Here is a 24,940-nt window from a genome sequence, read left to right as displayed (position 1 = left end):
TGACCGTGAATGCAGTTACGGTCATCAGCTTTACCTCAGTGTGTATACAGAACATAACAAAAATATGTTATATAAGTAATGTTCTGTTATTTGACCTTATATATAATAAACTACCTGTGTGGATATTATTGACTTTTCCATTTAAATTTACTGTGCTATTGTCTGTGTAAGTTCGTTTACTGTGCCATGGGACCACTAATGTTTTAAATACCTATGTCTATTTAATAACCTGTTCAATTTGTACCATAAAATAAAATAAAATCTAGGTTAAATTTTGTGTATAGTTGGAACCACAGCCCGAGAACATCTCCAGTTTGTAAGTTGTTTTAATAATCTCACTGCATTGTGCGATACTAAACTAAGTTAAAATTTCTGATATATTCATAACATTTTACAATTGTATTCTTGATTTACAAATTGTAAATTTTCCAGTGAGCTTCATCAATACAGTCATGATTTTACTTACTAAAAATTATCTCCCAATTACGCCAGTTTATTTTTAGTATTGTAAAAATCAAAGCCATTATAGGGATGAGTCATGACGCTCTGCCAATTTTAAAAGCTCCTGAAAACCGATACATTTTATCACTACGATCCTTATATGTCAGTTGTATTTTAAAATAAAAATGCATCAAATAGTTACTGAGTAATATAAAATGTACTTCTCTGCATTTATTCAACTCAAAAATATGGTGTAATCAGTCTTCATGTGAAAAAAACATTGACAAATGTCATTGACAAATGTTAATTAAACATTTCTTGAAAGGACAGACTCAACATTGTCAGAGGTTGAAAACTAATAACCCTAGATAACGAATACAAAACAAACTAGACAAAGTGATGCCCGCACTCCCCTCAGAAGTAGCTGTATAATAAAAAAAAAGTCAATGCAGCACTTTTCTTGATATATTATTAGGTCTACGGGACACACATGACGCCCACGCAGATGCAAAATGATATTTCGCTATACATAAATTTTAGCATGGATGCACATAGGAGGAGCTATCCGGAAACTTTATTCACCTCGTATGCAAGTATATAAAATAAATGTTCAAACATTGATAAAACTCAAAAACCCTGACAATGTGCACACCTTCAATATTTGTACAAAGAACCAGCAAAGTGAAAACACCATATCTTTACCTGTAGGAAGACTTATCCAAAAACGCAATGCATCCCTTGTGCAAGTATATACTCGAAAACGGACAAGGAAAAAGATAAGGAAAAGGTTTGGTACCATCAAAACGTATGATCCCGCTGCAATTGTTTGCACCTGTCCTAAGTCAGGAAACTGATATTCAGTAGTTGTCGTTTGTTGATGTGGTTCATAAGTGTTTCTCGTTTCTCTTTTTTATATAGATTAGACTAGTAATTTTTGGGACACTTTATAGCTTGCCGTTCGATGTGAGCTAATACTCTGTGTTGAGGACCATACATTGACCTATAATGATTTACTTTTATAAATTGTGACTTGGATGGAGAGTTGTATCATTTGCACTCATACCACATCTTCATATAGCTATATACAATAAATAGATTAAACAGTAAAGGTTAAACATAAATAGAATGAACGTTTTATCACGTGAATAAGATGATAAATAACATCTGCACCCAGGATCTATACTTCAAGACTATAATATACTATTTGTAAGCGTCTCTTCTTTTTAAAAGTATATACCGGCTTTACTAAGTGTTTGGTATGGCTATAAATATTCACTATTCCAACTTCGGATAATAAGGTTTAACGCTTAAAAAAATATGTAGAAAGATATTTACATAGTGTGGCGAGGTGCTTAAGTTTAAAAACTTTATATAAAGGTGACACTGGGTTTTTAAAAACAAGTATTTAAGATTATGTGTGATTTACATCGTTTATAGGTCAACCAATGTTAAAATTTAGTATTTAAATACCACATCGTCTGATATCTATTGATACGAAATTCTGATCTCTTACTATGACAACAAAATTGTTTTTTTTTAAAACTATTTTCGTACTCCATGACTATATCTTACTTCAAATTTTTGTATTTACCTGTGTACGTTATGTTATTTGGCGGCATTTTGTCCAAGGATATGGTTGTCTTTCTGATATTGATTAACATCCTACCCCTTATTTTATTGATTTTGTAATTACAATGTGCCATAGATTAAATGTATTCAGTGTATGTTCACTTGTGTTGTTAACATGTATTTTGATTCGGTTAAGAAATTTTGAAGTGTGTCTTTCTATGTACACTGATGTTACACTATTGTTTCAGGAAAGGATAAAGGTTGGTACCTCTCAAAACGTTTAAAACAGCACAACATAGAAAGACATGACAATTTGTCTCATTAGCACTCATACACATCTTCCTATTTATATTAACCGCAGCTCGTGTGACTTTCAGAAATCAGTAGTTTGTTATTCATTTGTGCTCATTTTTTGTTGTCTATCATGTTTGTTTGTTCGTTTATGTTTGGTTTCTCGTTTTAATTGTTTTATATGTTGGTATGTCTGATCCTTTTATAGATTCATATATGCAATTGGTTTTGCTTATAACCAATGACCAATAGTTTACATCCACTCCATTGTTGTCTTTTGCGGATAGTTTTTTCATTGACAATTATACGACACCTATTAACCCAAATGTTGCAAAACACCTATCCTACCTCCATGACAAATATGTTGTTGTCCCCGCAGATAAAGCCCCAAACAACATCGTTTTTGTATGTAAAACTCATTACATTAACTGCTTGATAAACGAATTAGGTATTGACAATTCACTTGGAAACTCAACATATACCCTCACGACACTTACCAAAGAGGAAATCCTGGATAATCATAGGTCTGTTCTGTGTTCCTTTGGAATTTCAACCAAAGATGAAGAACTGGATCTGCCATCACTGTATTGGATACCTAAACTACATAAGTGTCCTTACAAACAACGGTATATTGCTGGGTCTTCCAAGTGCTACACGAAACCTCTTTCTAAATTATTCACATCTATTTTATCAGCAATCAAAGACGGGCTTCAGAGTTATTGTGAAACTGCCTATTCTAGAGAGGGGCGTGAATCAGATGTGGATACTTAAAAATTCCAAAGATCTTTTAGAGTACATACAATCTAACTCTCTTCCATCTTGTAACAGTATTAAAACATTTGACTTTTCTACTCTGTACACTAGTATTCAACATTCCAAACTAAAAGACAAACAAATTGAAAGAGTTGGTACTGCTTTGCTTCGTAAAAAAGAATGGCCAACGTAGATACAAGTATCTTGTCTTGGGGAGGGATAAATCCTACTTTGTAAAGGATCACTCTGATTCGAACAAAAAATTCTCTGAAACTGATATTATCAAGATGCTTGATTTCTTGATTGACAAAATATTTGTTACAATCGGGGGACGTGTTTTTTCAACAGACTGTCGGCATTCCAGTGGGAACAAACTGTGCCCTCTACTTGCCGACTTGTTTCTTTATTATTATGAGGCTGACTTCATGCAGGAACTTCTTAGGAAGAAAGATAAGAAGTTAGCAATATCCTTTAACTCTACTTTTCGCTATATAGATGATGTTCTTTCACTAAATAATTCAAAATTTGGTGACTATGTGGAACGCATCTATCCAATCGAGCTAGAGATAAAGGATACTACAGATACAATTAAGTATCTTGACTTACATCTAGAAATTGAAAATGAGGGTCGGTTGAAAACAAAACTTTTCGACAAAAGAGATGATTTCAGCTTTCCAATTGTGAACTTTCCATTTCTAAGTAGCAACATTCCAGCAGCACCTGCATACGGGGTATATATCTCCCAATTGATACGATATTCCCGTGCTTGCATTTCTCATCATGAGTTTCTTGATAAGGGGTTGCTGCTCACAAGGAAGCTATTAAACCAAGAGTTCCAAATGGTGAAGTTGAAATCATCACTTCGTAAATTTTACGGACGCCATCACGAGTTGGTTTACCGTTATGGAATAACCGTTTCACAAATGATATCGGATATGTTCCTTCCGTCGTAACTACAATCCCCTTCCCTTTCATGAATGTGACCTACCGAATTAGACCATTTACCGGATTTGTTATCACATAAGCAACACGACGGGTGCCGCATGTGGAGCAGGATCTGCTTACCCTTCCAGAGCACCTGAGATCACCCCTAGTTTTTTGGTGGGGTTCGTGTTGTTTATTCTTTAGTTTTCTATGTTGTGTCGTGTGTGCTGTTGTTTGTTTGTCTTTTTCATTTTTAGCCATGGCGTTGTCAGTTTGTTTTAGATTTATGAGTTTGACTGTCCCTTTGGTATCTTTCGTCCCTCTTTTAAATGTGGAGATTTTTCTATGACTGTCAAGAGAACAAAAAAATAACTTCCCACAGTTCTCTTTCTATGACATAGAATATTTATAAATTACGGTAGATATGAGGGATTTTCCATTTATTTGACACCGACCAAACGACCCAAAAATACCAAAAGACAAAATTTCATTTTAGGCAGTACTATCTATAGCACGATATTTCATGCTCTTAATCGCCTACAAAACTAAAACAATTCAAATGTTGAAAGATGCATAATTTGAAGCTGATTAACAATTATTAAATTAAGTCAGTTAGCAATACCACTGCCTACATAATGTAGTAGCTCAATATATTCATTAAAGAGGAATACATTCAGACTGAGGCGACTGACTGCATGAATACACCGACATTGATTATATCTTTCACCGTCAAAAAATCCCATCTCTTTAAGATTAAGGAGACAGTCATTATTTCCATTGAGGCATTTATCCTCCAGAGTTGTAAACTTATAATTATTTATTCAACATTAATAAAGCTTCCACTGAAATCCCTTGAAGTTGCTTTATAAAAAATACGATCATCGTTTCATGTTAATTCTTTGTAAAAAAGAGTGTATATCTGAAATAAAATGTGGATATTGACAGTGCTTACTAAATGAAAAATATCAACCGATAAAGAGAAAACTTAAACTACTATGAATGTATTAACTTGCAATTAATTCAACTGTTGTAAAAGACGAAAAATCCCGGCAATGGTGAAACAAGTTAACATGAGAAATAACTCTTTCGGCGATAAAGTTGCTAAACTATTTAAAGTTATTTTTAAACCGCTATTACACATTTTTGTTTATTTTATTGTTATAATATTTAGGTAAATTCGTTACAGAAACATAAAATCAAATGTCCTAATTTCGCCAAAGCTCACTTTTAAAATAAAATATTTATGGACTTTTAGTTTTTTTTGCATAATATATTTATATATTTTAGTTTTTTAATTTGTTCCTGAACCACATAGTTGACAAAAAAAGGCATTGCTAATGAAATTAATAACTAGAAAAATACACCACTCTACAACCCCATACACACACAGAGATATATAGTGTTCATGTTATAACATAAAAATATAAACATAACATAATATGGGTTTTCGTCTAGACGAGATTTTTTATTTTATTTTTTAACATTTTATTAAAAAAACACACCAATATTTTACACAAGAAACACCATTTTCATATACTAATTACGATAATACTTCATAATATAAAGGTATAAAAGTATGTCCTATTTTCTGTGCAAAGCCCACTTCAAAGGTTTTAGCCATAACTAACTGAGTTATTCTTCATGGCCTCAATTAATTTTATGTATATTTTTAACGTATAGTTAGTACAATAATGATTTAAGAGCTAAATTGACAATGTAAACGCGTTGATTTAAATAATGTTTGCCAAAATGTGTGTAAACATTGTTAAAATTCCATTTTAGTAAGTTACTGTGCTTTTGAGTGTGGATGGTGTCCTTTTCGTTTTAGTTGATTGATTTAAATGTAAACATATTTTAAATTTAGTAACACAATCAGTATAAATACCCAGCAGGTAAGTTGTAATGATATTATCACTACATTGCAAAATGCTTAAATAAGAGTTCTTTTTAACTTTTTCATGGATTTTATCAATTCTTACTAAAAGTAAAAATATTCTTGATTTACAAAGTAAAGCTGTCTTATTGCCGCAATAATACAAAGACATCTGTAAACTACTGTTGCTGTTATTTAATTCTGTTTGAATCAACTGCATTTGTATGCACCTGTCCGAAGTCAGGAATCTGATGTTCAATAGTTGTCGTTTGAAGACGTGGTTCATAGGTGTTTCTAGTTTCTCGTTTTTTTTATAAAGATTAGTCTGTTTGTTTTCCCGTTTGAATATTTTTTAGAATAATCATTTTGATGCCTTTTACAGCTTACTGTTTGGTGTGAGCCCATGCTCCGTGTTGAAGACCATTCTCTGATCGATAATTGTTTACTTTTACAAATTGCGGACTGGATGGAGAGTTGTCTCGTTGTCACTCATAACATATTCTCTTGCATATTTTTGATTGCAAGAAGTTCCTAGCCGATAAGAATTCATTCTTTGACACATTCCCCATTTACATTCTCAATTTAATTGTTATCCTTTGATAAAACAAATACCACTTTTTGTGACTTTTGTTTGTAAAAGAGGGACGAAAGATACCAAAGGGACAGTCAAACTCATAAATCTAAAATAAACTGACAACGCCATGGCTAAAAATGAAAAAGACAAACAGACAAACAATAGAACACATGACACAACATAGAAAACTAAAGAATAAACAAAACGAACCCCACCAAAAACTAGGGATGATCTCAGGTGCTCCGGAAGGGTAAGCAGATCCTGCTCCACATGTGGCACCCGTCGTGTTGCTTATGTGATAACAAATCCTGTAAATAGTCTAATTCGGTAGGTCTCATTTATGAAAGGGAAGGGGATTGTAGTTACGACGTAAGGAACATATCCGATATCACTTGTGAAACGGTTATTCCATAACGGTCAACCAACTCGTGATGGCGTCCGTAAAATTTACGTAGGAATTGTTTTTGTTTTACATTATCGTTAAGCATTAATACGTTAGGCATTAAGTGTCAAAAATGTTTAAGCTCTACTCCCCTCCTTAGGAAAATGTTAAGAAGATATTAAACATGATATAAGTACATAGCGTGCCTTGTTATTGTTGTACATACTTTTTAATACAAAAATTATGCGTGACTAAACATTTAAATATCATGGCCTATTATTTGTTATCTAGATAAAAAATATTTTCCGAATAAAAAAAAGAGTAGCATATGATATTAACATAATGTCTGATAAAAAAAAAATAAAAAACAAACAATGTTTGATTGACTGTTGCTTGCTGAACGCTCAGTGGCAATTAATTCATGCTTGTTTAAAAGGATGAAAACCAATACTAGTATTGCAAAATACAAGCTAATGTTAGAAATACATCATTTCCATAAAGTTTAGTCTATGTCTAGTGTTTTTGACTCTAACATTTAACTTGTTGGTTTTAAAATAATATGATGAGTTATTGATGCTTGCTTAACATCCAATGGACAATCTTTTATAAGCATTCAGGACAAGAACAAATTAACAATGTCATTAGTTTTTTGGTCTTGTAATAAAGGTCCATCCGGGGATGAAGGTCGGGGACATTTGGTCTGCCACTGGAAAATTGGGGTTCAACAATAAACGGCTAAAATACTTGAATGATTTGAAATAGAAACCTGTATATGACTTCTGGTCTATCAATAATAGAAATACCTATACGTAGAACGTATACATAAAACATTGAGCATTTAAATATACATGTTTTGTAAAATTATAACATCTATATTATATATTATCTTACAGAAGAGGCAATGATGATTTCAGTAAAGTTAACAGTTCTACTATCTGTATTATTACCAGCTTTCTCTCAAGAAGTAACAATTAGTACACCACTTGGTGGACTTCTCGGTTTACGTCGGAAGTTATTGGGTAATGATGTTTATGAATTCAAGAACATACCGTTTGCTAAAGCACCTGTTGATAATCTACGGTTCGAGAAACCCCAGTCGTATGGATCATGGGATAATACATTAGATGCTAGACACTTTGGTCCATCATGTTATCAAGACTTGACCGGAATGGAATCCTTTCTACAAAATACAAATATCTCCGAAGATTGTCTTTTTCTAAATATATATATTCCACATCACGTTTCGACCGAAAGTAACAAATCTGTTATGGTCTGGATTCACGGCGGTGGTTATTATACTGGGCAAGCACAGTTATACGACGCAGCATATCTAGCTGTTGCTGGCGATGTTATAGTTGTTACTATTCAATACCGTTTACATATATTTGGTTTCTTTGCAACCGGCAATAGTAAAGGAAATTATGGGTTATGGGACCAGATTTTGGCAATACAGTGGGTAAAAGATAATATACATTCGTATGGCGGTAACAGCCAATCTGTCACAATATTCGGAGAATCAGCTGGTGCATTTAGTGTGGGTTTATTATCTGTAATGCCACAAAATCAAGGACTATTCCAGAGGGCTATAATGCAGAGTGGAACCGCCCTCTCAGAAATCAGCATGGGATCAATAACACGCGATGCTTCATCACAGGTAGCAAACAATGTGAATTGTTCTCAATCAGATCCAGGAGAATTAACGCAATGCATGAAATACGTAGATGCAAACGATATATTAGCGGAGCAAGGAAAACGATTTTCTTCTAGTCTTATCCAAATTCCATTTGCCCCAATAATTGATGGCGAATTGTTGCCAGTTCAACCAAAACAATTGTTGCTTAATTCATCAGCTTCTAGATTTTTTAAGTCACTGGATGTCATCATTGGAATAAATTCAGGAGAGGGTTCGCTTATGCTAGACTTTTTTCTATACCAAGGGGGTCAAATCCTGTTACAATTTAACGCATCAGATCACATACCAAAACGGATCCTTTGTGACGTTCTTGTTCCTGATCTTGCGAATGTAATGTACAATAATAACACGGACATAGTCATTTCTATATGTGATAAATATGGCGCAGCATTAACACGTGATGACCTGAGTAGAGATATTCTAAATGCATATTCCGACCCATTGTTTATGGTCCCAGCAGTGGAATCACTGCGTCTTCACACAGGTAACGGTAACGGAAATCAATTTCAGTATATCTTCTCACCACAGTCTACAATACCTTATCCAGAATGGTTTGATGGTTCAGCGCATGCCACTGACCTATATTATTTCTTTTTCCCGGGAACACTTCCTACAGACCAAGATGGAGAGCTCTCTATGAAATTGTTAAAGTACTGGACCAATTTTGCCAAGACAGGGTGAGTATTGAACTAAGGAACAGGGTTATGATATTTTTTTTCTCTCAGTCAAATTGTTTGATTATGATTCATAATAAACATAATTTCTTGGGGTTGGTTTATTGCCTTTACTTAGTTACTAGAAGTAAATGATGTTGGAATACAATAGTTAGAGATCTGTAAGTAATCAAACTGGCGATATCAAGATCACGTATTTTCAGTATGGTCAACCAAAACAGTACTAGGCATTTAATGGTTTATTTTCTTTATCAGAACAGTATTATCTATTGATTTCCTTATGTCTTATATTTCACAATTAACCAGTGTTTTAATTAAATTGACTGGATTTCTTTTTTTATGTTTTAAGATACAAATTATTTGACTTTACGTACAAATGAGGAGGTATTGGTGTAAATATACCACACATTTATAAGTTGACAATGGAAACATGTTGAATAACCGTTTTTTTTCGAACCTTTGAACAAACCATTTCCCGCCACCTATTAGGATCCAAAATGTTCTGTTACCAAGGGCTCACTTGATGATATTTAATCCCTAGACACAAATACTTTCTTGATCTTAATGTGATGGCCAAAGTAAATTATGCGAAAAACTGTTTTGAATCATTGAAAATATTATCAAAGCTGATGTATCATTGCAAGTAATTAATACTTTTAAAAAGATTCGTAATTTTTAATATGATGTGCCAATATTAAGTTATTTTGTTTTAATCGTGATTTCATAACTATGTCTATGTGCAATTTGTAGTTTTATGGTCTGTTAAAAATTATTTAAATCTAAGGGCCAATGTTAACCCTTCGTGAAAGTACTCATTTATAAGTAACTAGTTTTTATTGGCTTTGTCTTTCAAATATATTTAATGGGGAAAAAGACTTTAAATGACATGCTAAAATGCTAAAATTTGTGAAAATACAACGTAGTCTCAGAAGACATGAGAATTGTAATTTGAATATCGTCTGTATTTAATTCGAGTTCAACTAATAAGTCTGGTGTCATTTACGTTATCTTCAGCACTTTTATATTTCTTAGTTTTATCAAAATAAAAACAGAAAAAGACAACAAATGGTGATTGAACATCTGATAAAATAAAATAAAGAGGCATAATGTGATATCCAGTAGACCTAAAAAACGCAGAATCAATGATTTCAACCTAACATATAACTAATATAGGATAATGGCATTGATTAAACATTACTCCCATTCAAGCCAGCTTGTTTTCAACATAACTTATATTGCCTTGAGTTCCAGTTCCACGGGTTCAAGCAGAAAGATTTTGAAAGCAGAGTCAACTTTACACCTTATAAACAGCATTACTTTATCAGATGACAATATGGATACTTTGCATCCTGGATAAGAATAAGGCGTCCGTACTATAGTTCAGTCACGGACCCGCGGTTGAGTTGTTGTATTTATGATAAAACAAATTCATATTTTTCAGAGATGTCAATGGTGTAGACCTACCAAAGTGGGATGAATATGACACATCAACTGAAAAGTACATCAATTTAGATATCAACATTACAACTGGTCAACTTATGTTTAAGGACCGTGTAGACTTCTGGCTGAATGACATCCCCAGAATATTGAACCCATCATCATCAACACGCAGACCATCGATACAAACATCCCCGACTAATGGCAGTGATAAAGTATACAGACATGAACTGTTAATAAGTTACTTTCTCTTGTTGTATGTTGTGTTGTATTTCTTTAGATAAAATTAACTAGAGTGTTTTACTTATATTACAATAAAATTAATATTCCACTACCTTTAAGAGGCAGTTATCTGTAAAGAAGTCTACATCCTTGTTTTAACTTATTTTAACTGTTTTCCGCTTTTTTAAGCTTAACTTATGCTTAAGCTTTAAGCTAAAATCGTTAACTTTTGGTACTATTTTGTGGATGGATTATACTGAGCCCTTACTTTTAGTCATCGTTGTCTTTATTACACTTATAAACCATTTGTCATGTGTGGAGAATTTATGCTTAAAAATATAATCAAACGTTGCTCTTTATGAAGTGGTATTTTCTTATCTAAAACATTAGAATGGTATAAAGTTTTATACATATAAATTTAGGCAATAGTAGTAAATCGGTGTTCAATAGTCATAAATCGCCTGGCAGAAATCAAATCCGGTTTACAAACTAAAACCAAGTGAAACACATCAACTATAAGAGGAAAACAACGGAACAACAGAAAAATATACAAATAACTCATATTAAGATTATACAACTTAATCAATATTCTTGTATCTGAATAAAAAGTTCTCATTTGGGAAGTATTTGTTCTAAATCTGTTTATTGAGATATCATATAGTTTCGTTTGTTTTTTTCTACATTGGCTAGAGGTATAGGGGAAGGGTTGAGATATCAAAAAGCATGTTTAACCCCGCCGCATTTTTGCACCGGTCTCTCTGGCCTTTGTTAGTCTTTTATGATTTTTAATATTGGTTTCTTGTGTATAATTCGGAGTTAGTATGACGTCAATTATCACTGAAATAGTATAAAATTGAGAATGGAAATGGGGAATGTGTCAAAGAGACAACAACCCGACCAAATAAAAAACAACAGCAGAGGGTCACCAACAGGTCTTCAATGTAGCGAGAAATTCCCGCACCCAGAGGCGTCTTTCAGCTGGCCCCTAAACAAATATATACTAGTCCAGTGATAATGAACGCCATACTAATTTCCAAATTGTACACAAGAAACTAAAATTAAAATAATACAAGACTAACAAAGGCCAGAGGCTCCTGACTTGGGACAGGCGCAAAAATGCGGCGGGGTTAAACATGTTTGTGAGGTCTCAACCCTCCCCCTATACCTCTAACCAATGTAGAAAAGTAAACGCATAACAATACGCACATTAAAATTCAGTTCAAGAGAAGTCCGAGTCTGATGTCAGAAGATGTAACCAAAGAAAATAAACAAAATGACAATAATACATAAATAACAACAGACTACTAGCAGTTAACTGACATGCCAGCTCCAGACTTCAATTAAACTGACTGAAAGATTATGATTTCATCATATGAACATCAGGCACAATCCTTCCCGTTAGGGGTTTAGTATCATACCATCATAACATATATGAGAAGAACATAACCCGTGTCATGCCAACAACTGTTTTTAGAATAAATGTGTTTAGTTCCGATGCAAAGACCTTATCATTGACTCAATATTAACGCCAAAATATGCAATCTTTAATAACTTGACAACAGTATCGTAATTATATCCCTTCTTAATAAGTCTATTCAAAGGTTTTGTAAGTTTCTGAGGTGAATACTGACACCTTTGTGCTTTATAAAGAATATTTCCATAAAAAATTGGATGTGAAATACCTGAACGTATTAGAAGACTGCATGTTGAGCTATATTTACGAATGATGTCTTTATACCGATGATAAAATTTAGTAAATGTTTTGACTAGTTTGTGATATCGAAAACCCTGGTGTAATAATTTTTCAGTAATACATCAATTTCTCTCGTTAAAATCTAAAACATTGTTACATACACGAGCGAATCGTACAAGTTGAGATTTATAAACACCGTTAGATGGTGACAAGGGAACATATACATGTTTGTTTAGGGGCAGCTGAAGGGCGCCTCCATTGGTGACCTACGGCTGTTGTATGCACTATGGTCGGGTTGTTGTCTCATTGACACATTCCCCATTTCCATACTCAATTTTTTTTTTTTATCAAATTGAATACTTCTTAGCACAAAATTATCATTATGACACATGCCAAAACCCCTTAATTGTTTAGCATCTCAATAATTCACTAAGTTTTAGTCAATAGGGAAGAGATAAGAGGCAGCAGCAGCATACCGAATTGGTGTGAGTGCTTGGTTCTGTAGTCTTGTTTTCAATGTTTAAAATCAGTTGTAGATCTCACAATTATTTTTTTTCTGGGACAGGTTTAGATTTTTCTCAGATCTTATTCTAAGAGGTACATGCATGGGTGGCTTCTTCGTTTTAAAAACTTCATTATACTAAAATCACAAAAAAATACTGAACTTAGAGGAAAATCCAACCGGAAAGTCCATAATCACATTGCAAAATCAAATAACAAAATACATCAAAAACGAATGGACAAGAACTGTCAAATTTCTGACTTGGTACAGGCATTTTCAAATGTAGAAAATGGTGGATTAAACCTGGTTTTATAGCGCTAACCCTCTCACTTTGATGACAGACTCATCCAATTCCGTTATATTTACAATGATGCGTGAACTAAACAAACATAATAAATAAAATAGTCAAAATATGGGTACAGCAGTCATCATTGTGTAACAATTTTAAAAGGGGAACAATTAAATAGAACACAAAATCGTGTATCTACAAACACATTCATTGATTCGCGTGTTTGACGTCAGAAAATTATATACGTCACATATATTTGTCGTACAATGTATATACAAACAATTTTAAAATTTCACATTGACCAGGTTAGCATGCAGGGTTAAAAAATCAAAAGTATGTAAGAATTAATTACAGAAATAAACCGAGATTTAAAATAGTCCAAAAGTTTTATAGAATTTATAAGAATCCACAATAATTTTGACGTTTGTGGTTCAACGTATTTTGTAATTCATAATAGAAATATATCATAATCACATATAATAGAACAATATCATACTGACGGAATCTTTTAAAGTACAGAGTCACGTTATAAGAACCAAAGAAACACAAAAAGTTGCATATACAAAACACACCAGCCGTTTCGGTGTGTGCCTTGAACACATTGTACAATTTGCTGTGCCGCCATGTATGCGTTATTTTCAGATTATTTGGTGTATAAGGACCTTCTGTTGCGTTATGTTTCCATAGGCTTTAGTTGCCTTCTACCAAGGAATTGGTTATATAATGAGTAGAAGCAATAGTTGGTATATTAGTAACTTCTTTTTAAGAGGGACGAAAGATACCAGAGGAATTTTGCCCTTTTTAAATGTAGTTTTTGTTATATAGCTCATCAACTGTTTTGGTACTTATATATCCTCGGCTTTCAATATTTGGGTTTGAGCGTCCTTGATGAACGGAAATCTAGAAAAAGCGCCTCGGACGCATAACATTACTACTAAACGTGTTTTCAACTTTTCAACGGTATTGGGTGGCAGAATTGGAAGAACAGCAGCTCTCCGAATAGGTAGATGGATGTTGTCGATTTCTGTGTAGGCTGTCTGTAATTAACATTTGTTTGCGATCCTCATATCAACGCTCAAATTTACTTGGCTTATATACAATTACTACACTGCTCATTATTAGAGCATTTATGTTTATTAATGTATTTGTTAACGATCTTTAAATATGAACTTTCCTTTTAAATAAATCAATTTACGATAAAAGAAACGATTTTTCATACCCTTTTGTTGAATTTTCTTCGAAAATTTGTATTCTTTTCCAACGGGATGTATAGAGACACATCTACGTTCATTTGTTTTTTACAAAGAAGATAACTCCTAACTAACCTTTTGCCTGTCGAAACATTTATTTTTTGCATTCCACAAGTCCTTACTTCTTTGACTGTCCATGGCGGTAAAAAACTAAATCTTTGTGATGAGATTTAGTTGATTTCAGTCTCTGATGAATGAATTGATTTGACTTTTAACTAGATGCCAGTAACTGCGAGTTCTCTCATTTTTTGGTTGGGTTCGTGTTGCTTAGTCTTTAGTTTCCAATGTTGTGTATCCTCTACTATTTTTTTGTCGGTTTGTCTTTTTTTAGCCAGAGTGTTGTTAGTTTATTTTCAATCTATGAATATGACTGTCCGTCTTGTATCTTACGCCCCTCTTTTATGTGTATTCTTTACAAATATGTATATATTCACATATTTTGAAGAAATAAAAACTCAATAACCATTATTTCCGAAATTAAAAGGATTTTATTTTCAGTTGACGAAGAAAATCATTATTAACCGTAATTTTCAGAGGGGTTTATAAATGTTTTAACAGGTTCACCCCACCATTTTTTTTTCTTTCAAAAATGTCCTGTCCCTAGTCAGAAATATTGTCATTGTTATATTATAGTTTGTTTCTGTGTGTGTTACATTTTAACGGTGATTTTCTTTTGTGTAGTTTGTTTCCTCTTATATTTGAGTGTGAATTCACATTATTATAAGACGTGTCACGGTACTTTTCTATCCCAAATTCATGTATTGATGTTATATTTGTTATTCGCATCGGATTTTGTCTAATGCTTAGTTCGTTTCTGTGTGTGTTACATTTTAATGTTGTGTCGTCATTTTCTTGTATTTAATGCGTTTCCCTCGGTTTTGGTTTATGACCCGGGTTTGTTTTTGTCTATCGATTTATGAGTTTTGAACATCGGTATACTACTGTTGCCTTTATTTATCAAAGGATTAGGTCCGGGAAGGGCCCATTTTGGACTCAGATTTCAGGTTTTTCTGAAGAAAGATTTTGTATACTTTTTAAACACTTAAAAGTGTCTACTCCAGTCGATTCAATTACTTGTGTATCAATTAAGTCATAACTTGTCACTTTTCAGATAGTTTTTGTCAAAAATGAAAGTGGCCGCATCCTTGTTCACCCTCAATCTTTATATATGGTATGTATCATCATCAAATACAACTTATATTTAAATATTAAGAATGAACACGAATGCGGCCACTTCCATTTAAGACGATAACCGTCTAAAATTTAACTATAATGCTACAATTGTGAAGATTTAAGTAATTTAGCATGACTTAATGATGATAGTTCCCGATAAATGAACATTATATTGTCATAAACAGCCCATATTTATATAGCAGAAGTATTTTACTTTCCAATAAATAGCTAAAAGATGACATTATAACAATTTTGTATAACTGATATATTTTGGGGCCAAAAAGGGGTCTTACTGAACCTACTCCTTTGCCACAATTCTTGTCATTAAGTAATAGACCCGTGTCACTGCCTCTTATCTCAGTACGATAGCAAAGAAAATATGTTTCAAATATGATTTTTATCTGTTTTAACCAAAACAATCATCTGATAGTATTTGATAACATAATGTTACGTCTTCTTGATGTATAATTATCAACAAGTATTTCTATGATGATATATGCAAAACGTTTCATACAGTATGGATTAGGTTTTCTTGCTTGAGCCGGAGTAGTACGATATCGAAAATGACTTGTTAAGTTCGCTCGGGAGTAATATTCACTCGATAGTCGCCTGTGTAAGCAAAGCAAACAGACATCATAGATAAAATTGTCAAAAATTAGGTACAGCAGTCATCATTGTGTTATTATCTGAATCACTATAAACACAAATAACTATTTCAACAAAACAAGACAAAATGGTACATATATACAAATTACATAAGCCAAAAAGTAGGACAAGAATATAAAGTAAGATCATAGCACAACAACACAATGCGTCACAAATAATTGGAAAAGGTGGACTAAACAGTAAAAGTAAGAAATACTCAAAGACAAAGAAAAAGATCGTAAATACGTAATGTAGATGGCAGCACCTTGAATCTATACTTCAAGTTCATCATGTACTTTTTGTAAAATTGATACGTAATATTTATCAAAAAGGTTATGTATCTTCCGATAATCGTTTTAGAATAAAACGATACGATACGATCCCCTTCCCTTTCATGAATGTGACCTACCGAATTAGACTATTTACCGGATTTGTAATCACATAAGCAACGCGACGGGTGCCACATGTGAAGCAGGATCTGCTTACCCTTCCGGAGCACCTGAGATCACCCCTAGCTTTTGGTGGGGTTCGTGTTGTTTATTCTTTATTTTTTTATGTTGTGTCATGTGTACTATTGTTTTTCTGTTTGTCTTTTTCATTTTTAGCCATGGCGTTGTCAGTATGTTTTAGATTTATGAGTTTGACTGTCCCTTTTGGTATCTTTCGTCCCTCTTTTAACACATTTTTAACCAATAAATGTTTGTCTAAACTAAATACGATAGGACTTCATAATATATGAAGTCTATCCAATTTTTATATAAAAGATCGCACTTCAAAGATTTTAACTATTAATAACTGAATATTTCTTCATGTTCTCGATCATTTAAAATTTGTTTGACTAAAATTTGATTTAATTCACAACAATGTTTGTAAAACTGTGTGTAAACATTGTAAAAGATCCCTTTTAATAAATTACGGTGCTTTTGAGTGTTGACAGTGTCCTTTCGCTTTAGTCCATTGAGTAAACTGTAAAAAGATTCAAAATTCAGTAACACAACCCGTAAATATACCCAGCAGGTAAGCTGTTCTGATTTTATCACTTCAGTGCAAAATGCTAACATTACATTTTTTTTTTCACGTTCATTTTATTTTGTTTAAAAAAGATAACTCCTAACTAACCTTCTGCCTTTTGGAAACATTAATTTTTTGCATTACACAAGTCCTTACTTCTATTACTGTCCATGGCGGTAAAATACTAAATTTTTGTGATGAGATTAAGTTGTTTCAGTTGTTTGAATGAATTGATTTGGCTTTTAACTAGATGTTAGTAACTGCGAGTTCTCTCAGTTTTTGGTTAGGTTCGTGTTGCTTAGTCTTTAGTTCCTGTGTTGTGTATTCTCTACTATTTTTTGTCGGTTTGTCTTTTTTTTTGTTGCTAGAGTGTTGTTAGTTTATTTTCTATCTATGAATATGATTGTCCGTCTTGTATCTTACGCCACTTTTTTATGTGTATTCTTTACAAATATGTATATATTCACATATTTTGAAGAAACAAAAAATCAATTACCATTATTTCCGAAATTAAAAGGATTTTATTTTCAATTGACGTGTAACAAGCAGAAATTGTTACAGCTCTCAATGAAGAAAATTATTATCAACCGAAATTTTCAGAGGAAATGTTTTTATCAAAGGATTAGGTCCGGGAAGGGCCTATTTTGGCCTTAAATTTGGTGACATCATAGATACAATTGTCAAAAATGGGGTACAGCAGTCATCATTGTGTTATTATCTGAATCACTATAAACACAAATAAATATTTCAATAAAACAAGACAAAATGGTACATCTATACAAATTACATCAGCCAAAAAGTAGGACAAGAATATAAAGTAAGATCATAGCACAACAACACAATCACAGGATGTTTAAATACCAAGCCACGCATCAAAAGTAATTGGAAAACGTGGACTAAACAGTAAAGGTAAGAAAAAAACAAAGACAAAGAAAAAGATCATAAATACGTAATGTAGATTACAGCACCTTGAATCTATACTTCAAGTTCATCATGTATTATTTGTAAAATTGATACGTTATATTTATCAAAAAGGTTTAGGTATCTTCCACAAAAAGACGATACGTTTAACACATTTTTAACCAATAAATATTTGTCTATACTAAATACGATAGGACTTCATAATATATGAAGTATATCCTATTTTTATATAAAAGATCGCACTTCAAAAATTTTAACTATTTATAACTGAATACTTGTTCTTGATCATTTAAAATTTGTTTGACTACAATTTAAAGCTAAAATTACTATGTAAACGCAATTTGGTCACAACAATATTTGTAAAACTGTGTGTAAACATTGTACAAGTTCCTTTCGCTTTAGTTCATTGATTAAAATGTAGATAGATTTAAAATTCAGTACTACGACCCATAAAAATATACCCAGCAGGTAAGCTGTTCTAACATTATCACTTCATTGCAAAATGCTTACATAACATTTTTTTTTTCAAATTTTTTATGGATATCAATTCTGATTGTAAGTAAAAGTATTCTTGCAGTTGATTGATAGGAGTTCATGTCTAGTAAGAATTTATTCCATCCTATTGTTTAAATATCATTTAATCAAACAAATCCCACTAATTGTCACCTTTTTTTAACTGTATGTTATCTTTTAATCATCATAAAATGTCAAAAATCTCTAAAGCTCTGCTCTCATCGGGGAAAAGCGGCTGTTCGTAACTTCCGTTGCGTGCGCCCCAATATTGCAGATGACCTTACCGATACGCAAAGAAAATTGATAAATGCCTGTATAATTTGTTACAGACATTATACTAGTATTATGTTGAAAATGGTGGATGGAACCTGTTTTTATAGCGCTAAACCTTTCAATTGAAAGACAGTCGCATCAAATTCCATCATATTTAAATCAACTCATAAAGTTTTGAAATATATTAAGTCCTGTGACTGAATAGCTATAACAATGTCAACTCTGATGTAGAATCGTGTGTTGACGTCAGAATGTAGACGTCACACAGGTAGAGAAATAATTTTGTCGTTCAATGTATTTTTAAAAATTATACAATAACAATAATGGCGTGTTTAAAAGAAGCCACTTCGTATGTATCAAAGAAACACAAAAAGTCACACGTAAAAAGCACACCAGCAAAAATGAAAGCTTATCGACTATTGACTCCGAAGTATATAATTTGTCGACTTGTTACGTTGGACATCCTGATACCAAGTTAGGTAAGAGCAAGCTAAAGAAGTCAAACAAGCTTTCAATCGGTATAATTTTGGTTAAAAAACCCACTAATTATATGTTTGATTTTACTTATTTTGATTCTTCTTTATTCTTACTTGACCGAGTACCATGATGTTCAAGGTAACCAGTCGATAAGTTATATAATCCAGAGTCAAAAGTCGATTTTATGAAACAGTGTATTGTTTTTCAACATACATTCCGGACCGAGCGACAATCCAAGTGAATTAAAATAATGCTGTTCAATAAACTAATATAAATAGAACACAAAATAATAGTTGAACGATTTGAAACCGGTCTGTGACTTTTGATCTATCAATGATAGGAGTAAATACCAATAAGTAGAACGTTTACATATCACATTGCGAAATATTAGTATATGTGGTTTTTTTTAATTAAAAAAAGAATTTTATTATATATTATCTTACAGAAGAAGACGCCATGACGATTTCGGTAAAGTTAACAGTTCTGCCCTATGTGTTATTACCAGTTTTCTCTCAAGATTTACAAGAAGTAACAATTAGTACTCCACTTGGTGGACTTCTTGGTTTACGTCGGAGGTTATCGGGTGAGGATGTTTATGAATTCAAGAATATACCGTTTGCCAAAGCACCTGTCGATAATTTACGGTTCGAGAAACCACAGCCGTATGGATCATGGGACAACACTTTAGATGCTAGACACTTTGGTCCGTCATGTATTCAAGTTATGACCGGAATGGAATCCTTTCTCAAAAATACAAATATCTCCGAAGACTGTCTTTATCTCAATATATATATTCCACATCATGTTTCGACCGAAAGTAGTAAAGCTGTTATGGTCTGGATCCATGGCGGGGGTTATTCCGTCGGACAAACCGAGTTTTATGACGCAGCATATCTAGCTGTTGCAGGCGATGTTATAGTTGTTACTATTCAATACCGTTTAAATATTTTTGGTTTCTTTGCAACCGGCAATAGTAAAGGTAATCAAGGATTATGGGACCAGATTTTGGCATTGCAGTGGGTAAAAGATAATATAAATTCGTACGGCGGTAACAGCCAATCTGTCACAATATTCGGAGAATCAGCTGGTGCATTTAGTGTGGGTTTATTATCTGTAATGCCACAAAATCAAGGACTATTCCAGAGGGCTATAATGCAGAGTGGAACTGCCCTCTCAGAAATCAGCATGGGATTAATAACACGCTATGCTTCATCACAGGTAGCAAACAATGTGAATTGTTCTCAATCAGATCCTGGGAAATTATCTCAGTGCATGAAATACGTAGATGCAAACGTTTTATTAGAAGAGTCAGGAAAAGAATTTTCATCTAGTTTTATTCAAATTCCATTTGCACCAATAATTGATGGCGAATTGCTGCCAGTTCAACCAAAACAATTGCTACTTGATTCATCAACTTCTGGATTTTTCAAGTCACTGGATGTCATCATTGGAATAAACTCAGGAGAGGGTTCGCTTATGTTAGACTTTTTTCTAAACGGAGGTCAAGATTTCTTTCAATTTAACGCATCAGATCACATACCAAAACGGATCCTTTGTGACGTTCTTGTTCCTGATATTGCGAATGTAGTGTTTAATAATAACACAGACATTGCCGTTTCTATATGTGATAAATACGGTTCAGCATCATCACGTGACCAACTTAGTCAAGATATTCTTAATGTTTATACAGACCTAGCATTTACGGTCCCAGCAGTGGAATCACTGCGCCTTCACACAGGAAATGGTAACGGAAAACAATTTCAGTATATTTTCTCTAAACAGAATTCCTTTTTTTCCGCAACACCTTATCCAGATTGGTTTGATGGTTCAGCTCACGCCGCAGATCTAATTTATTTATTTTTCCCGGGAACACTTTCTACGGACCAAGATGGAGAGCTATCTATGAATTTGTTAAAGTACTGGACTAATTTCGCCAAAACAGGGTGAGTATTGCACTGAGGAACAGGGTGGTGATATTCGTTTTTCTCAGTCAAATACATGTATTTAAATCTTTCGATGTATTCAGGATTCATAATAAATATAATTACGGGTCCTTTTATATTAAACTATACGGTTTGATTTTTTCTCGTTGTTGAAGGCTATCACCCACTTTAAAACCTAAAATTAAGAACATGACATAATAGAACTTTAAAAAATCTAATATTTGGTTAAAAAAAACTAATATTTGGTAAAAAAATGTAATATTTGGTAAAAAAAAATCAAATATTTGGTAAAATTATTATAATAATGACAGTAGAGTACAAAAATTGAACTGAACGAAATTTAAAAGTCTATGTTCGTATTTAATTTAGTTAAATATCATTGAAGAGTTTAAGTGTATTATTTCATTTTATTATTACGAAGGACGCATTTTAACTACAAGTTCATAAACAAGATCTATATGTTGAAATATTTATAGTTTATGTCGTCGTCATCTGACAATTCCTCGTAAATTCTGTGTCGCCAGTTTTCTTTAGGATTTCATATTATAAGAATCGAAAATAAATCTACATGGTTGTACAAATACACGGTAGATTTATACACAATGTATTTAGGTGCCTCTATACAGCTTTGTTTTATCCCTTACGTATGATTCCTGTTTCCTTGTACATTGATGTCTAGTTGTTTTATGTATAATTTGTATTCTGTGTAAGCTTATGTGGTATTATCCCTCAGTGAAATAGTTCCATTTCTCTCTCTATCAATTAAAAAAAGTTAAATTAGACAATGCACATAAAGTGAGAAAGGGCAAATTTTTTCAAATTGTATTTATGAAGAAAGTACTAAATTGTCGCGGTTTTTACAAAACACCTAATTTTCGTTAGATATGGCCAAATGACTTGTATCTACAACTAAACAATCCTCAATGTGACTTGAATGAGGAAAATTATATTAAACTGGTATTTCCTGTAATTTAGAAATTTCAATAACAGTAATTACAGTGCTGTTCATTGCTTTTTGTTTCTGTCACATTCGTTAAAGGATTTTATCTCATGAATTTTAAAATAAAACAACCGACGATATTTTTTTCCGCTCAAAATATTGTCTATGACGTTAATAAGTTTTGCTTCCAAGGGTTCACGCAGAAAGATTTAGAAAGCAGAGAAAACTGTACACCTTATAATCAGCATGCTTTTACCAGATGAAAATACGAATACTAAAATCCTGGATAAGCATAAAGCGTCGGTACTTTATTCAAGTCACGGTTCCGCGGATGTGTTCTTGTATTTATCATAAAACAATTCTTATTTTGTCAGAGATGTCAATGGAGAAGACCTGCCAAAATGGGAAGAATATGACACAACAAATGAACGTTACACCAATTTAGATATCAACATTACAACTGGCCAACACATGTTTAAGGACCGTGTAGACTTCTGGTTGAATGACATCCCTAGAATATTAAACCCATCATCATCATCATCATCATCATCACCATCATCAACACGCAGGCCAATTATACAAACATCCCCAACTAGTGGTAGTCAAAGAGTATACAGAAATGAACTGTTAATAAGTTACTTTCTTTTGATGTACGTTGTGTTGTGTTTCTATAGATCTAATTAACTAGAGTGTTTTATATAAATTTTAGATATAATATTGATATTCCGCTGCACTTTAGAAGGCAGCAATAACTTGTACATCAAGTTTACATCCTTGATTTAACTTACTTTATTGTTTTTGCTTTTTAAAGCTGAACTTAAATTTAAGCTTTTTACGGAAGCGTATTAGGGACATAGACAAAATAAAATTGGCAGTGAACTTTTTTTTCAAAGTCATTTTGACATAAACTTGAAATTTTGACTTTCAAAAATCTTGAAATTTCGACCTTTTGAAAAGTCGAAATATTGACTTTTTTGAAACTCAAAATTTCGACTTATTTTAAACTCGAAATTTTCAACTTATTTTAAATTCAAAATTTCGACTTTTTGTAAACTCAAAATTTCGACTTTTTTAAAACTCGAAATTTTGACTTATTTTAAACTCGAAATTTCAACTTATTTTAAACTCAAAATTTCGACTTTTTGTAAACTCAAAATTTCGATTTTTTCTTACAATCGAAATTTCGACTTTGATCTCTTTTAAAACTTTGATGTTAGTATTCAAACACAGTTATTACAATTTTAGAAGGAGTAGACATGGACGCAAATTATTAAAGCGTCATCAACACATTTTGGCAATTTATATTTTGAAATAGGTTTTGTTCCATGTTTTAGTTCCCACGACACTGTCATAGAATCGTCATATCTGAGAACATATAGCATCGCAGTTTCAAAGGCCTGTTTGGTTTCCCAATAGCAAGTCACTGACTTTGCCTTGTTTAAACAATGGTAAATCAAGTAGCCAAATATGCCATGCATATTCAGGACGACAAAATGAGCTGCTCGGTTTTCTAGTTTTGGAATTTTGAAATAAATAAATGGTTCTTTTTTCTGGAATATTGATTCAACTCTACAAGTTGACATTCTTATTACACAACTATTAACCATTGTCCTTATATATCTGTATTCAGACTGATGGGTGTATCGGAATAACGGGGTTGTCTTGATACACATATCTGAAGTCCAGACTTGAAATATGTATTTGAACGTGAAACATGTTTTATTTATTCTTCGGCAAGAACAAAATTTTCTATCTAAAATAACCTCTTAAAAATGGTTTAGTTTATTAAAATGTGCTTATTAAGTTTATGATGTATATGGCTCTCCGCTTGCTGATATAAATGACTGTGAATGTGGTAATCGCAAACGTATAAATACTTAGGAAAATTTTGAGTTTAAAACAAGTCGAAATTTTGAGTTCAAAACAAGTCGAAATTTTGAGTTAAAAAGAAGTCGAAATTTCGAGTTTAGAAAAAACCGAAATTTCCAGTTTTAAAAAAAGTCGAAATTTCGACTTTTTATAAAGGCAAAATTTCGAATTCTAAAAGAGTCAAAATTTCGACTCTTTGAAAAGTCGAAATTTCAAGATTTTAGAAAGTCAAAATTTCACGATAAGAAAAGTTAAAATTTCGAGTTAAAGTCGAAATTTTAAGATTTGAAATATCAAAATTTCGACTTTGAAAAAAAAGTTCACTACTACTTTTATTTTTTCTATGTCCCTAATACGCTTCCGTAGCTTTTAACTAAAATGATTTTCATCTCTTTTAGAATGGATGTATCTAGTCCTATAAACTTGCTATATAGTATTTGATATCTTTATTATAATAAGAATACCGTATGTTGTTATCTTATTAGCTTTATATAAATAAATAAAGACAATAGTCAGTGTATGTAAAGTGCGGATCCTAAAATATCATTTTTACTGTATATGCCATAAATGTCTAATGTAGAATGATAAATAAACAGACGAACTTTTTC

At 32.5% G+C, this 24,940-nt stretch overlaps 2 protein-coding genes across 2 annotated transcripts; both read left to right on the top strand.

The window, feature by feature from the left end:
- The first annotated feature begins 260 nt into the window (after positions 1-260).
- On the top strand, positions 261-10,914 carry LOC139487602 (carboxylesterase 5A-like). The gene is made up of 3 exons (XM_071272500.1): positions 261-316; positions 7,701-9,177; positions 10,616-10,914. Exons 2-3 carry the CDS (start codon positions 7,709-7,711, stop codon positions 10,893-10,895), a joined length of 1,749 nt encoding a protein of 582 aa, XP_071128601.1. The 5' UTR covers positions 261-316; positions 7,701-7,708; the 3' UTR covers positions 10,896-10,914.
- A 9,114-nt stretch (positions 10,915-20,028) lies between these two features.
- LOC139487601 (carboxylesterase 5A-like) lies at positions 20,029-23,330 on the top strand. Its single transcript, XM_071272499.1, has 2 exons — positions 20,029-21,523; positions 22,838-23,330. The coding sequence occupies exons 1-2, from the start codon at positions 20,037-20,039 to the stop codon at positions 23,145-23,147; spliced, it is 1,797 nt and encodes a 598-aa protein (XP_071128600.1). The 5' UTR covers positions 20,029-20,036; the 3' UTR covers positions 23,148-23,330.
- Positions 23,331-24,940: the final 1,610 nt, after the last annotated feature.

Source organism: Mytilus edulis, chromosome 9 (assembly GCF_963676685.1).
Source record: "Mytilus edulis chromosome 9, xbMytEdul2.2, whole genome shotgun sequence".
Classification (NCBI taxonomy): domain Eukaryota; kingdom Metazoa; phylum Mollusca; class Bivalvia; order Mytilida; family Mytilidae; genus Mytilus; species Mytilus edulis.
The sequence above is the reverse complement of the archived record's forward strand: the minus strand, read 5'-3'. Positions and strand labels throughout refer to the sequence as shown.

Bases quoted from the DNA above. Each gene is read 5' to 3' on its own strand.
- LOC139487601 (XM_071272499.1), top strand. From the start codon at position 20,037: ATGACGATTTCGGTAAAGTTAACAGTTCTGCCCTATGTGTTATTACCA. The intron at 21,524-22,837 runs GTGAGTATTGCA...TTATTTTGTCAG, and splicing joins ACTAATTTCGCCAAAACAGG to AGATGTCAATGGAGAAGACC.
- LOC139487602 (XM_071272500.1), top strand. From the start codon at position 7,709: ATGATGATTTCAGTAAAGTTAACAGTTCTACTATCTGTATTATTACCA. The intron at 9,178-10,615 runs GTGAGTATTGAA...CATATTTTTCAG, and splicing joins ACCAATTTTGCCAAGACAGG to AGATGTCAATGGTGTAGACC.